A 16,164-nucleotide genomic window follows, 5' to 3' on the forward strand; every position below is an offset into this window, starting at 1 on the left:
TCACAGTGTTAGACATGCCTGCTAGGCTACTGTATATACAACATCTGCTATCCACACATTAGTTACAGTCATTTTCTTCCCCGAGGATCCGTAACCTGTCTGCGTTTTCTCTTTTGTTACTTTATGTCACACTTAAACACACACAAGCTCAGCCTCCTTGTGTTGCTCCTATTGTTAGAGACACTTAAAAGGACCGGTGTAAATAGTGTTAATGTAATGTAAATGCAGGTTGTAGAATAGGGCATTTCAAGGGCTGCTATTATGAGCGGACTAGTAGATTAGTTATGGTTGACAACATGCTACTCTCAGCTAAGCTCACTGTGGTAACAGTCATTTTACACTTGATTATGTCAAGTGTAATTGACTTGCACTTACACACAAAGACATATAGACCAGTTGGTCTGCTATCTGCAGCTCCACTGCATGTTTGTCCCAGTCCTGGTTTATGTCCCAGTGCAGCAGCATCATGAAAAACCTCATGTCACTAATCTCACAAGAAGCACTGTCTACAGCCCACATTCAACTGCCAACTATGGCTGGATTTATATAACAATAACTTGCAGTGGAGATGATGCAAATACCAGGACTAATGATCAAAGCTGCTGATTTACATCCTTTAAAGGTTTCTAGTTTCATGCTAAATCATTTAAAAAATGCAAGGATCCAGCTGTATCCTTAAATGTATCTTATCTGAGTGGAATTTAAACCATAGTGGGAAAACTAAGGCTTTACTCCTATATTTATTTGTGAATGGAATATTTATAAAGTAGAATAACATTTTACAATACAAATATTGACAAACTAATGATCAAATATAATACATTTTTACTTACATACAACTAAACTTAAACACAATTAAATAAGTGATTAAAAAAATGTAATTAATGTCTATGACTTCCATCTTTACAGGAAGTTTAGGTTTAGGCAACAAAAGCACTTAGTTAGGTTTATAAAAGATCACGATTGACGTTAACTTGACTGACAAACGACTCCCATGAAAGTTACATATAAGTCATTCAAACGGACTAGCGAGTCACGTGACTAACAACTGACAATGTTTAATTCAGCTGATATCAGTGACAGCTACTTTCTGACGAAACAAGCTTTTACATTTCAGGTGTTTTTTTGTTTTTGTTAGATTGAGTTTTCTTTTTTATACATAAGCTTGTTAAAATTGCAACGTTTTACATTCCTGAATTGCCCTTTGATCTCCATCAAATCATGCATGTAGGTGTGTGTGCGTGTGTGTGTATATGTGTTTAATTTTGTGTCCACGCCTGGCCTCTGTGTCTCGTCCTCTCTCACTTTGAATGAAAGCACAATGAAATGTGGCTATATATCATTTACACTCCACAGTTTAATATGGTGATAAATAATGAAGTGGCAGGCATAAAAATGTACCCGTGCACACACACATACACACACACACGCACACACACACACACAAACACAAAGTTTGTTCTTACAAATTTAAAATGAAAGCACAAAATCATGAAGTTTATGTCAAAAGCCACTGGGAGGGAAAGACATAATGTGATGCACATTGCAAGAGATTTGCTATCCCAATATAAAACCTTATAAAGTAACATTAAAGTGTATGGAAGTGAAAGTGTTTTTGCTCTTCTTCCGAATGGATTTGGCAAGAGTATGATTGACAGATGGGTCATCTGATCACCTGCCAAGTATTTATTTTTTTAAAGTACCCTCCCTTTTCCATGCAGTTTCCAATTACTTGCTTCTCAGGTGGTTCAGTGTAACAAACCATCTGTCGGGTCACATTACTACTTTTCACCTGTTGATAAAAATACAGCAAGATAAGGAATTATTAAAAACCTGGAATGGCCCATCCCTACCATCCATCCATCCCTCCTGATTTACACCAGGGACATCAGGGAGATGACATGAACTAGCAGATAAGAAGCAGCAGTGCTGTGAGTCCACTCAGGTATTTTACTCATTCACAGCGCTCCACTTAAAGTAAAAAACTAATACTAATGGGTTTTCTCTGACCTTTAACTGCTGATGATCACATCAAGTAGATACTTGTTAACCTCCCAAAGTTTCATGTCAGATTGATAAATTGATAGAATAAAAAATGTGTTTTTAAGTAGCTAGCAAAGGCAAAACAGAATAGTATAGTAGTATATGTAAGAAGAGCAGTCAGGGATATTGCACTTATTCTTTTTTTTCATTCATGTGGATGTTGAACATGTCCGTAAACTAATGATTTAATGTTGCCTGATTTGACATGATGAACATCGATATAAAGAACAGATCTGATGACATTGCCTCATCATGTCATTCCTGATCCTGTGAAATACAGCATCTCCTCTTGTTGTTTGCCTGTGTGACTGAATACATCTCATGCTTTTCATTAAATGCTTAACAATATGTTTGTGCTTTAACTGCTGCTGTAGAACTCACACACGAAACACAGTAATGCTCAGTCTTTGTCTATTTATTCAGTCTCCTAAACTCCTGTCTTTTTCTTCTATCTCTCTCCTCCCCTCTTGCCTGGAGGCAGGTATTAATTGAAGGACCCTTGTTATAATAGGTTATAATTGTTAATCACACAGCCTATTTAGAGAGCAGTCTGATTGTAATTACAGATGCTCGTTAGCCAGGGTTCTGTTATTAATTAGACATTTTGACCTTGGTAATTACTGCAGCCATACATGCACAGTGTGCCAGCAATTTTCTTCGTGGAAATTTTTCCGTGGGAACGACAGCCTTTTCGCAAATGAAAAAGGAACAGTTTGGCTATCATGTGGGCAGCAGTGTAAATGTCAGCTTTATATAGACCATTGTCACCTGGTTGGCTTGTTTGGGTGATATCACATAAGTGTTTTGAGAGTTTCTTGTTTTGGTAAAACCAGAAAGCATCTTCTCGTTGAGAATTAAGGCCTCCAACTCTTACAAACTTCCCTGTTAAAGCAATCAAAACGAATCTCAAGCATTTCAGAGTTCCCTGATAAATACTGGCAACATTGTTGTTGTATTTCACTGTTCAGGAGAATTAATAGTGGATGAATTATAGTTTATAAATTAGTTCTGGACCGGTTGCAGAAGGTGGTTGTGCTTGAGTTAAGAGATGAGACAAAAAGATGCATGTCACAGGCTTCATTAATCAAGTTAATGAGCATAATAAAGCTTTCTCACCTCACTGTGCAAACAGTATGAGAACGCATTGTGACTGACTTATGAGAGTCACAGCCATTGTGGTCTACACAAAGACAAAACATTGGTTTAAATGGAGTGTCATGGTGTGTCATAGTGGCTTATACCATGTCACTGCAGTGGCCTGCGATATGTCTGCCTCACTTTACCCTGTTTTCCATCTGTGTCACCTGCTTAAAGTGTTATTAGCCCTCTAAGTGGCTGTTATCAGTTGTCATCGGGAGCATAGATTTGAGGTGGTATGGCCCCACTCTATCTCCTAATTTGCTCAGTAGGCCATTATCATCTATTTGTATGTTGGATCACCACAGGAAGGTCCAAAATTGTTAGGCTGCAACCTCTAGTGCCCATATTTATGATTGAAGTAAAGGGGGAAGCCAGGTGACGTAGCATAAAAAGTGACAAAGTCAGCGTATGAAGGAGGTCAGGGTAGTGGTTGGGTCAAACAAACTCATGACTGTCACTCAAGAGACCGCTCTTCGTGTCCTGTGTGATATGTTGACTTATTTCAACTTTTTTAATTTAAGAGACACAAGAACAAAAAATCCAGACATCCAACCCGATGTCACTTGACACTTGACAAATACCAACGCTTGGTCAGTGCCCTTTTGGCATCTAATACTGACGCACCACACTTTCAACTAGCACCAATGTAACCACACTTGCTTCAATATTAGTCTGTTCGAGCAACTGACGTAATCACATGATTCACTAGTCATGTGATGCGTTTGTCACTTGCTAATCACGTGAGTCGTTAGTCAAGTTAAAGTCAAACTTGCTCTTTTCCTAAATCAAACTAAGTGGTTTTATTGCCTTAACCAAACTTTGTGTGAAGATGGAAGTTTATTTCTAAAAGACACTATGCATGTAACAAGAGGAAATTTACCCTTCGTCCCTGACATGTCCAAAACTGATGCTAGAGGGGGACCTAGAGCAACACAGTTTGAAGCTTAAGGCCCCTGACCAAGGGTCGGTATCTGAAGAGTTAGGAGTGAGAATTTGTTGGTAAGTAAACCTAAACAGCTGATCTGCTGACAAAATAGCGCAAAATGTGTGTTGATTAGATCTTTTTTTATTGAAGAATAGCAACACTAATGAAGCCCCGCTAACACACAGCATTTCCTATAAATTCTTCACAATAAAAGTCATCCTGTTGGTTCCCTGGTGAAAAGCTCTTAATGTGAAGCGGCAGCAACGATAAATGTTTGGTTTGCATTAACGCTAGAATTACACAACTCAACAGTGAAATACGGCTGATGTATGAAAGTACAAACAGGAACATTGACAGGATTGAAATTAAACTCCAAACCACAGGGATTCAGGTCGAAGCAACAGAAGTCCTGAGAGCTGAACACAGAGACTTTAAAGAACAGAGCTTTCTCTCTTGTCTCCAGAAAACCCACATAAACCAAACTAACAGCCTCAAACTCAGAAAAGATCTGAGAACAGATTATACTAATGAAAAGCAAGGATAGTCTGGTCATCAGTTACATTGCTATGAAAAGTCTGTGCTCACCAACATGGCTTAGAGACACTTACATAAGTTAATTTAAAATGCCATTATCCTTCAAGACACTTAATAACCATCCATGTGCACTTGAAAGAAGTGCAGTTTTTGGAAATGTATGCTCCTGGAAATGCTCCCAAAAGTATATCAATGTGGTAAACATGGTATGGAGTGTAGTCAGTGCCAGCCTGCCCTAGACCCTGAATACGCAACTACATAGGGCCCCACACATCTTTTTTTTTAATAAAGAAAGTTACTAGGAGACATAAAACCAAGCTGCAGGTGGATTCAGGATCGATATTCCATTGGGAGTAGCTGCGCCGCGTTCTGGCGGCCGGAGCTACTCTAGACAGCGTGTGATTCCACCAGACGAGCCGCGGCACGTTTCCGAAGTGGCTCTCAGCTCTGCGCCGCAGTGTGTTGGGGCAATGTAATTGACAGGCACTGTGTATGAAATACAGACATGAAATAATAATGCGGAGGAATGTATTTTTAAAAACTTAAACGCAGCCACATATGTTTGATCCACGTTGTTCATAACTGGGATTTTAATGGTGTTAACTTTGTCTGTACAACACAGTAACAACAATAAAAACATGCTGTCCATAGTGAAGTTTGATGTAACGTTTCAGTGTACATAGTAGACTGCTTTGCATGAAACATGAAATCTATCTCCAGTTATTGATTGTAATTAAATATAGTTGGCAAAAGAAAAACTTAAGTTTCTATTAGGTTTTACAGCAATCTATTCAAAACGCTGTTCAAGCACAGCTCACATTCAATAATTAATGACAATCTTTTTTATTTCAGCAAGAAAAATGAATGAATGTTTTTTTCTGCTTTATTTTTTATTTGATCGCAATAATCTTGAAAGACACGATAATGGAAACCCACCCCATCATTTGCAATAAAATAGTTCAGTACTTTTAATCTTTGCTTGTTTGTGTGTGTCTCCAAGGGCGTGTGTCTCCTGTTTGTTGAAGGGATAACCTTATAGAACTGGTGGATAGAGTAGTAATCATACTTCACACAGTTACCTGACGTTGTTCCCGGGGGCAACAATGTATGTAAACTGTGTGATAACTGTGTGCTGCAGATCATCGTCAGTGCATATAAACAAAGCCAATGTTCCCTGCTAATGTACCAAAACTAATCTCTCTCCCTCTCTTTCTTCTTCCGCTCTCCAGGCATTTCCTCTTTAAGACAGGTACAGGCACCACCCCCCTCTTCTCCACGGCAACTCCTGGCTACACCATGGCAACCGGTTCAGTGTACTCCCCGCCCACCAGGCCGCTGCCGAGGAACACCCTGTCCCGCTCTGCATTCAAGTTCAAAAAATCCTCCAAATACTGCTCATGGAGGTAAGATGGAAGAAAATATCAGAATGTCTTGGAGAGGAGTTGTCAGTGGAAGTGGTGCTGGCCTTTTCTTCTGTGCAACTCATTTGGGTATACATTAGAATTCCCTACAAATAACATTGGCTGGAACAGAAAACTACTTTCCAGTCACAAAAGAAGTTGAAGACAAAATTAATTGCTACAAGATTTAACAAAGTTTTCAAGTTGACTAATTGCTGGCCAGCTGGCATCTAATTGGGTTCGAGACTTTGCAAACAAGAGCATCCAGGGTGTTTTTGTTGTAATCGTTTGTATAACTGTTAAATCAATATAAAATATCAAATTGTACAGGGTTTTCTGGCTAATAATAACAGTTTGCAGAATATTGGCTGTTTTTCTGTGTCCAACTGCACCTTTATACAATATTACATGTAATATTATATTTGCAAATTTCCCCAATACTAAAATGTCTTTCTGCTAACCACAACGTTAGCTCAGACCAGTTATCGTGTAGTTCTGGCGTGTTGCTGAACAGCATCATGGGATGAGGGCCTGGGTTGTCAGAGTGTAGCACTTCACTGAGCACTGGCTATTCCAGGAACAGATGAGAAAAAATAAAGTCGTTTACAGATAGAGTGTGTTGTGGAAGTTGATCATACATCCAAAATTAAGCAATTGCGAAGCTGCAGCAGTGAATCTAGAAAATGTGTCTTATATTGTGGAGGTTATTTCAGACAAAACCGATACTGATGAAGGTGACAGCAACACAACAACCATCTTTTTGTTTTGTTTCCCTCAGGTGTACAGCCCTCAGTGCAGTAGGACTATCTGTACTGCTCTCTGTCCTGCTCTGTTATTGCATAGGTAAAACCACACACACACACAAACACACACCTTTTTTCTGTTTGTCTCCCTCTTTCACACACAGACACACGCTAATCAGTGCTGTGGATACATGTACACACATCAGTCTGAAAGGTTTAGTTTGGGCCAGGTGCAGGATGACCGATGGGACTTTTATTTCTGCTTTGTCCAAAGTTAATCCCACTTCTTCTCTCCTCCAATCTTGTCCAGCTGCCTTGCCTCTCTAGCTCTCTCTGTATCAGCCGTTCTTGTACTCTTGTTGCTGCATGTGTTGGTTTTCACTCTGTGGTATGAGCCCATCAGATAAGCAGACTGCCAGGGTTTTCCTTTCTCCAGGCCTTCTTCCTCCCCCTCCCTCTCCAACATGTTCCAGGATGTGCTATAGGTGATGTGTAGGCTAATATGTCGGGCAGATTTCACGGTAAATTGTAGCTGGAATACTCTTTGGAAACATGGTTTTGATAATACAGTGAGCCATGATGAATTGTTGGCAAGCTGGACCGTCAGATTTTCAACATCACTACATCAAAGTCAATGAATGGTTCACATGATCATTTCTCCTTTATATTTCTATTTAAATGTAGCCACAATAAAATATTGATTTAAAGACCTCAATTCTTCTCTTTATCAGATAAACTCTGCAGAACAGTGATGGCAGACAAATATGTAGTTTGTCAAATTGTAGGAATGCTTTGTTCACTTTCCCTCAGGGTGCTGATGAAAGGCAGGAATCTTCTCAGAGTAATAACTCAAAGAGTTTATTGTCAGGTTTATTTACGTTTAGATAGATCTGACAAAGCCAGAGCTGAAATGTGTTATTCTTACATATTTCATATTTGTCACAATTATTATTTTTTCTTTTTGTGCAAAACATCCCCTTAAGCAGAACATTTTGTGATATCCACCGTCAATTTAAGAGTGTGCCACTGAAGTTATTAAACTCTTCAACCTTGCCGGACTCACTGGAAGCGTCTGGCTAACAGCTTATACCAACAGGCGTTTGCATTTGCATAAAAGTAGTGACCCATGGGGAGGGTACCATAGGTCGAGCACTCTTTCAGAGGCTGAAACGAACATTGTTTCTGCATGCTCAGATTTGACTGCTTCCACTTTTCCTTCTCCCTTACAATGCTTTTGAACTGACAGGGCAGTTTGGCCCTTGTTAGAGTGTATGCGAGTGATATTGTTTTTAAAAAGCCTTGAGAGAAAGAGAGGGGAAGGAGTGAGAGAACAAAAAAGAGTCAGAGGGGTGGAAGAGTGGTATTTTTTCTAAAGGTCATTGATTCCCACAAAATTATTTGAGCTTGGACTTGGAGATCTCTTAATGTGTGTGTGTGTGTGTGTGTGTGTGTGTGTGTGTGTGTGTGTGTGTATCATTAGCTCCACATGCAGCATTGTTAGATTTTTTTTTTCATTCAAAGCATCTGTTAAGAGTTTCCTGGGATTGTATGATCACAAACACATAAACTCTCAACACACACACACCCACACACACACACACACATATATATAACTATAAATAGAGAAAGAGAAATTTTATTTCATTAACAATGAAAAGTGTGCTACAGTGGTGTATGAAGGAGGCAGACCAAGACATACAATTACTAATATTGTCAAAATGACTATTTAAAAGAAAAATCCTCTTCCAGGTTTGTGCATGCATTCTATTTAGATTGAAGGTGTATCATGTCAGTGTGGTGGAAATGTGGTGGAGAAAGTCTTCTCTAGTCTGTAGTCATGAGAAAATGACTGTAGGTTAGAAGCACATTTACACAGTGAAGTAAACGTCCAAAAGGGACCATAAAATATGTATATTTGCATTATTGTAAGCATTCTTTGGCCCTACTGCTCAGACCTTCCCTCCTGGCACCCACCACTGCTCCTCTTCAAAAGTCTGTTAGAATAAATAGTTCACATGCAAAGCACATGGAAATAGACCAGTTGCTGCATGCATGCACCTGTAGCAACACATATGCAAATATAAAAGGATGATCCAGAATTGCTGTTTTTTTTTTCTAGTCATTGAGTTTATGTGCTAACAGGCAGAAGAACTGTGTTAACAAACAAACCTACAGACACACATAAAGCTTCCCCTGTTACGAACTGAGCCAAGGTGTGCCCCATAAAACAAGGTCCGGCATCGAACCAATCCTCAGCGGCTATGAGACCTGTTACACTCCCACTCACTAAACCCATTACCATGAATGTCTCTCTGTTTCTCCCACTGGGGTGTGCTGACTTTTGATGATTCTGTAAAATCCATTCATTCAAGTCTTTTCTGGTCCCGTACGTCTCACACAAAGATGAGTTTTCTTCAACCACACTGGTCTAAAACCAGTTCATCTGATTATTCCCATCAGCGTGAGTCCAAATAAGTTTAAGACTGAGGACACACTGCTTCATCTCAGTCATTCCATGAACCTGCTTGTACTGTACTCTTGCATTTGCAACATTTGCATGCAGGCCAAAGCTTTATTGCCATGGGTCTAGTATCCTTTTGGTAGCTAAAGCCTAATGTTTTGTAATAATTAGCAGAGACTGATTTTAATCTCTTGTGATTCTGCCAGGACAGTAGTCTGCAAAACAACAAGGACACAATGTCACATGTTGCTCAGCATTTATGTCCAAAACATAGCTCAAAGACATGTTTATAAATCAGTTCATTTAAATTATGGAAGTGGTTCTTGATTTAGCCTATTATCTCTTTAATTCTTCTGTGTGCTAGATGTCAGCTATAATTTACTTGTAATTTCTTATTTAAATAGAAAATGCACTGTTTTTTGCTGCCTTCCATATCATATAATTTCACCTGTACACACAAAGAGCTGCAGGGAAATACCTGGACATTTAGTTAGCGCTACCACTTGTTTCAGAGTCAGCTGATATGCCTGAAGAATTCCCCTTACTGCGGATTATTAAATTCAGCAGCCTAATGTCTGTTGTCTAATACATACTTTATCCTCAAAAGTAAAGGCTGTCTAATGAAGCAAGGGGTTAAATAGTATCAATTATTTACAATATGATGAGAAAATATTAGAAATGTAAAATAAAACGTTTGAAAGGATGTGCACACCTATATGCAGTAGCTGTTTCCACTCACTGAGATGCATTAGACCTCTGCTCAGGTTGAAGTTGGTTCCATTCAGCATTTGATTTTTTGAAGTTCCTTATCTTCTGTATTTTTCATTATACACAAGCAATACATCCTTCTATAGTATAATCAACACAACATATAAACTGCTCTTTCATTTAGGCCAGGCCAAAGTGTTCTGATGAAAAGAGATGAACTGATGCATGAATGGATATGAATAACGTATCTTTATTTAGAGAGGAGCAGAGCTGTCAACTGATCACCACCTGGTGGTGAGTTGGATCAGATGGCAGGGGAACCAGTTGGAAAGACCCGGCAAACCCAAACGTGTAGTGAGGGTGAACTGGGAACGTCTGGCGGAGGACCCTGTCCGGGAGGTCTTTAACTCCCACCTCCGGAAGAACTTCTCACACATCCCGAGGGAGGTTGGGGACACGGAATCCGAGTGGACCATGTTCAAAGCCTCTATTGTGGACGCGGCCGCTAGGAGCTGTGGCCGGAAGGTCATCGGTGCCTGTCGTGGTGGCAACCCGAGAACCCGGTGGTGGACACCGGAGGTGAGGGAAGCCGTCAAGCTGAAGAAGGAGACCTTCAAGGCCTGGTTGGCCCAGGGGTCTCCTGAAGCAGCTGACAGGTACCGGCAGGCCAGAAGGGCTGCAGCGGCGGTGGTCGCGAATGCTAAAACTCGGGCATGGGAGGAGTTCGGGGAGGCCATGGAGAAGGACTTTCGGTTGGCCTCAAGGAGGTTCTGGCAAACCATCCGACGGCTCAGGAAGGGAAAGCAGGGCTTACCCCAGGCTGTTCTCAGCAGGGGGGGGGAACTGCTAACCCGGACGGAGGACATCGTCGGGCGGTGGAAAGAGCACTTTGAGGAACTCCTAAACCCGACCAACATGTCCTCTGCAGAGGAGGCAGCGCCTGAGGACCTAGGGGGAGGCTCACTCATATCCCTGGCAGAGGTCGCCGAGGTAGTCAAAAAGCTCCTTGGTGGCAAGGCGCCGGGGGTGGATGAGATCCGCCCTGAGATGCTGAAGGCGCTGGACATGGTTGGGCTGTCCTGGCTGACACGCCTCTTCGGGATCAGTGCCCATGGAATGGCAGACCGGGGTGGTGGTTCCCATCTTCAAAAAGGGGGACCAGATAGTGTGCTCGAATTACCGGGGTATCACACTACTCAGCCTCCCGGGGAAGGCTTATGCCAGGGTGCTGGAAAGGAGGCTCCGACCGCTTGTCGAACCTCAGATTCAAGAGGAGCAGTGCGGATTCCGTCCCGGCCGTGGAACAGTGGACCAGCTCTTTACCCTCGCAAGACTACTGGAGGGGTTCTGGGAGTTTGCCCAACCAGTCTACATGTGCTTTGTGGACTTGGAGAAGGCTTTCGACCGGGTCCCTCGGGGGGTCTTGTGGGGGGTGCTGCGGGAGTATGGGGTGCCGGACCCGTTACAACGGGCGATCCGGTCTCTGTACGGCTGCAGTAGGAGCTGTGTCCGCATTCTCGGCAATAAGTCAGACACGTTCCCGGTGGGTGTTGGCCTCCGCCAGGGCTGCCCTTTGTCACCGGTCCTGTTTGTGATTTTCATGGACAGGATATCTAGGCGCAGCCTGGGGGCGGAGAACGTCAGTCTCGGGGGTCTCGGGATCGCTTCTCTGCTATTTGCAGATGATGTGGTCCTGTTAGCCTCCTCGGATTGTGACCTCCAGCATTCACTGGGGCGGTTTGCAGCCGAGTGTGAAGCGGCGGGGATGAGAGTTAGCACCTCCAAATCTGAGGCCATGGTTCTCTGCCGGAAACCGGTGGATTGCTCCCTCCAGGTGGGGACGGAGTGCCTACCTCAAGCGAAGGAGTTCAAGTATCTCGGGGTCTTGTTCACGAGTGAGGGTAAGATGGAGCGGGAGATCGACAGACGGATCGGTGCAGCTGCAGCAGTAAAGCAGGCGCTGCACCGGACCGTCTTGGTGAAGAGGGAGCTGAGCCGGAAGGCAAAGCTCTCAATTTACCACTCGGTCTACGTTCCTGCCCTCACCTATGGTCACGAACTCTGGGTCGTGACCGAAAGGACAAGGTCGCGGCTACAAGCGGCCGAAATGAGTTTCCTCCGTAGGGTGGCCGGGCTCAGCCTTAGAGATAGGGTAAGGAGCTCAGTCATCAGGAGGGAGCTTGGAGTAGAGCCGCTACTCCTTCGCGTCGAAAGGAGTCAGCTGAGGTGGTTCGGGCATCTAATTAGGATGCCTCCTGGACGCCTCCCACTGGAGGTTTTCCAGGCACGTCCAACTGGGAAGAGACCCCGGGGAAGACCCAGAACACGCTGGAGAGATTACATCTCCCAGCTGGCCTGGGAACGCCTCGGGATCCCCCAGAATGAGCTGGAACATGTTGCCGGTGAGAGGGAGGTCTGGGTCGGCCTGCTTGACCTGCTGCCACCGCGACCCGACCCCGGATAAGCGGTGGAAAATGGATGGATGGATGGATCTTTATTTAGCTATTGAATCGTAAAAACCTTCAGTATCTATTATAACATGAAACTTCAAGCATGTAATATAATCATCATGACATGACATCAACAGGCCTGGTGTGAACATTCACAAAACTCAAAACCTGGTTGTTAACATGTTAACTGTTCCTGCTTCCAGGCCATGATTGGGCAGCACAGGGGAGATGTTGTCTGTTGTTTGCTCATGTCAGGTGGAGCATAGCGCAGCGTGTGTGTAGGTGAAGCCCACGTTGCCAGGTGTTTCCCACCCTCTGGCTGGTTAGATTGTGTAGCATTAACAATACAAACTTTCTTTCTTTTAATCGCAGCTTTTGCTATTTGGAAATTGCATTCTGTCACATCACAATGTATGGGTTGGGTTAAGCGACATGACACTGCGGGTATATTTAAGGTTACTCAAATCACTTGGTTAAGTTTAAGGAAGACATCGATGTCACAGTATAAGGCAAACACTAATTACAGGTCTGTGTCTGGATGCAAACTTCAGTTTCTTGCATGGAAGTCAGACAAGCTATATAGCCATCCAGCTCCCCGCCTTAGTTTCCGCCTCACTACCTAAAGTCATAATACTTCCTGCACTGGCATTCAGCGTGGCAGTGGACATAAATCGTGTGGTGCAGAATCATCCAATATGGATGCACTTCCTCGGGTACTGGACTGGAATAACTTTTCACTTTCCATGTAACAAATCAGAATGATAAAGGTGCAACAAAATACAGAGGGGACTTATCACAGCAAGAAATGGACTGTTGTAACTAATGGCTGCAATCCATTTCCGTGTTCTCTACTATCAGGCATACTTACTCAATGGACTTAAAGGGGACATATATTGAAAAACTCCTGTTAATTGTGCGCATACATTTGGGTATCTGGAGTGCCTACCAACCCACAAACTGTGAAATAAGACAATCCAGTCAGTTGTTTGTGGGTTGACTGGATTTGAAATAAAAGCCATGTGATTCAAAAAGCCATTCAGATTTGACTCCCCTTCCTCTGTCACATGCAGGCTCATTAGAATATGCCGCCCAGACTTTAGAACTATCTTTGCAGGGGTGCACCATATTTTTCTTGCAAGCCAATCAGAGCTGATTGGGCTTGATTTGGATTGATTTGGCTTGATTTGGATTAAGAGACAGGTGCTAAAACTGAGCGTTCCAGACAGAAGATTAATTCAGGTATATACAGAAAGACGGTCTGAGGAAAATTATGTGTTCTTTGAACATTAAAGCACATAAACATGTTCTGGTAGAAACCCAAAATACAAGTATGAACCTGAAAATGAGCATGATATGTCCCCTTTAAATGGGATGGAGCCGATATTAATGCTCATAGTTACACCTGTGATTTTTCTCCTAAGTCAAGTCAAAATGCCTTCTGTGATAAAGGTCTACTAAGGACAGTCTGAATACTCAGACACAGTCCTGAGATGAAGTCTAATCAGAGAACATAAGTGGAAACAGTGGGTGGACTACGGCTGTGATTGGAGCATTTCTTCTTCTGTCAGCATTTCTATAGTTGCTTCACATTCTTCAGGGATGAGTTATTTTCAACAGCTACACCTGTGAATACAGCACTATTACCAAAACATAAGAACAAGCCAAACTGTTTCCTCTGGTATGTCCTTACACTTCTTTTCATTAAAAGGGGTGAATCAGGCCGCTGTAGTCCCTCTCAGTGTGTGTCAGATCATCAGGGCTGAACTGGGATCAGTTTGCAAAGACTGACCGTGTGCACTAGGTTGTTGATTCCAGTCCTTCTTTGAACACAGTGGGATAGTTTGTCTTCCATCAATCCAAGTACTTCTGCTGCTGCAGGGATTTTTAGGATGGAATCCAGCACTGACTTCTCCTCACAGCTTCAAATCACAAAGCAGTTCATATTTATAAAGAATAGGAAATTGGGTAGTTGATAGCAACCTAACAACAGGTTTTTTTAATCACCTTAGTTCTAGCATTGTTGGATGTATAGTACATGCCAAATTACCATGACCGTCATGTACCCTAACTTCCTTAAATCCACCACCAGATTTCTCTGAAATGTTCTGTTAATTCCTAAAATTTCCTAAAAAGGTTCCTTTAGAGGGAGCCAGTCTTGTATGTAACGATGGCCATTAATCCTCACACACACACATACACACACACACACAGGCTCCTGTCGATTAGCCAGCACTCTCCCATGACCCTTTGCTCCTGTCCTCACCAGGAGGGGTTGTGGATAACGTGCTGGCACAGCACGGCTCTAATTTAATGAGGCATCGAGGTGTAGTTGTGTGTGCGGAATTAGTGTGTGTGTGAGTGTGCGAGTCGGTCTTCTCTCTCTAAATGTTCCAAGTTGAATCAGTAATTGGTCCTTGACACGGCTCTCTCTAATATCTGCTATGTGAGGAATCCAGTCCAGGCTCCTCATGTGTTCCTCCATGTTTAACCAGCACAAACAGGTTAGATACTTCTTATCATGTCATACGCTGTCATGGGACATGGGCCACCTCACACGCTCAACAACTAACTTCTCTCAACGTAAAATAACTAGAGACCACAGGCAATGTAGATTAAATGCCTTGATTAATTCAGGTTGTAATAGAATGCCTGCATGGTTTAACTTACAAAGAACTCAACTGCACAAAATACCAATGAATGAAATACATTTTGCCGTACACATACTCAACATGATATGAGGTTTGTTTTCAATCATTTCTCTCTTAAAATTGATCAAATATTAACATTCTGCACACCTTGCAGGTTACATGGATTCTTTTAAAGCAGTTTTTGCTAATCACTTTCCCGTTTCTGGAGAACATTTTGTTGTCACGGTTAAAGTTATACAAACTGAATTTGAGGCGTAATTTCTAAATGATATATAGAGCATGAGCAGACATGAGCACATTTATGCCCCCCCATCAATATTTAATTCCTCAGTCGTCTTTCCTGTAGCGCCACCCTCAGGACAAGCTTTCCACAGGTCCACTTATAATCTTCTGTCTTATATATATTAGTAGAATTCAGGTTCACAGACAGTTTTGGTGAATAAAAAGTACTTTTCTTTATACTGAACATCATTTTTACATTTTTGCCTGACTCCAGCAAAATGAGACTGGAAACAATGAATGTGCTGTGTAATATAGATACGTCAGTGTAAACTCATCCAACAACATCCTACATTATTACATTGTGGTGTCTAATTTAGTTGGATATTCCCCCTCTGCTGCTTCAGTTTCAGCACAACTGAGCAGACAGCATGCAGAATATAGGAGTGAAGTTTAGGAGGGAGGTGTGATGGTGAATAGAAATGGACTCACCGGTGTGGCTGCTTCTCTTCTGTTAGGTTTGCACCAATTTGACTGTTTTTTGGCCTCCGAAAAATCTGGTTATATCTCAATTGAGATGCAGGGAGGAGGAGGGAGATAGCTAGTGAGCAGATGATTTACAAGCCAAGGGCGGGCATGCACACACACACAGATAGAGCAAGAGAGGAAACATGTAGGTGGTAGAGGTTAGCTGCTGGAGGCGTCCTTTGATGCTAACACACTCCATTGTATCTTTCCCTGGGTACTGGTGTATGTGGAGAGAATGAGGGAAATTGGTTGGAGTGGTTGTGTGTGGCACTATTTTTGTTTTTACTGTATGTGTTTCCATATGGGCTTCAGTGTGTGTGTTTGTGTGTGTGTGTGTGTGTGTGTGTGTGTGTGTGTGTGTGTGT

At 42.4% G+C, this 16,164-nt stretch overlaps 1 protein-coding gene across 1 annotated transcript in view; it reads left to right on the forward strand.

The window, feature by feature from the left end:
* Window positions 1-10: 10 nt before the first annotated feature.
* The window catches only part of tenm3 (teneurin transmembrane protein 3), a 101,514-nt gene continuing 85,360 nt past the window's right edge, over window positions 11-16,164 (forward strand). The window contains exons 1-2 of the mRNA XM_031867070.1: window positions 11-6,045; window positions 6,821-6,885. Of these exons, the coding sequence (XP_031722930.1) occupies window positions 5,810-6,045; window positions 6,821-6,885 (301 nt within the window). The 5' untranslated portion in view covers window positions 11-5,809. The remainder of the gene's footprint in view (window positions 6,046-6,820; window positions 6,886-16,164) is intronic.

This window comes from Anarrhichthys ocellatus, unplaced genomic scaffold (genome assembly GCF_004355925.1).
Source record: "Anarrhichthys ocellatus isolate YVR2014 unplaced genomic scaffold, GSC_Weel_1.0 scaffold38, whole genome shotgun sequence".
Classification (NCBI taxonomy): Eukaryota; Metazoa; Chordata; class Actinopteri; order Perciformes; family Anarhichadidae; genus Anarrhichthys; species Anarrhichthys ocellatus.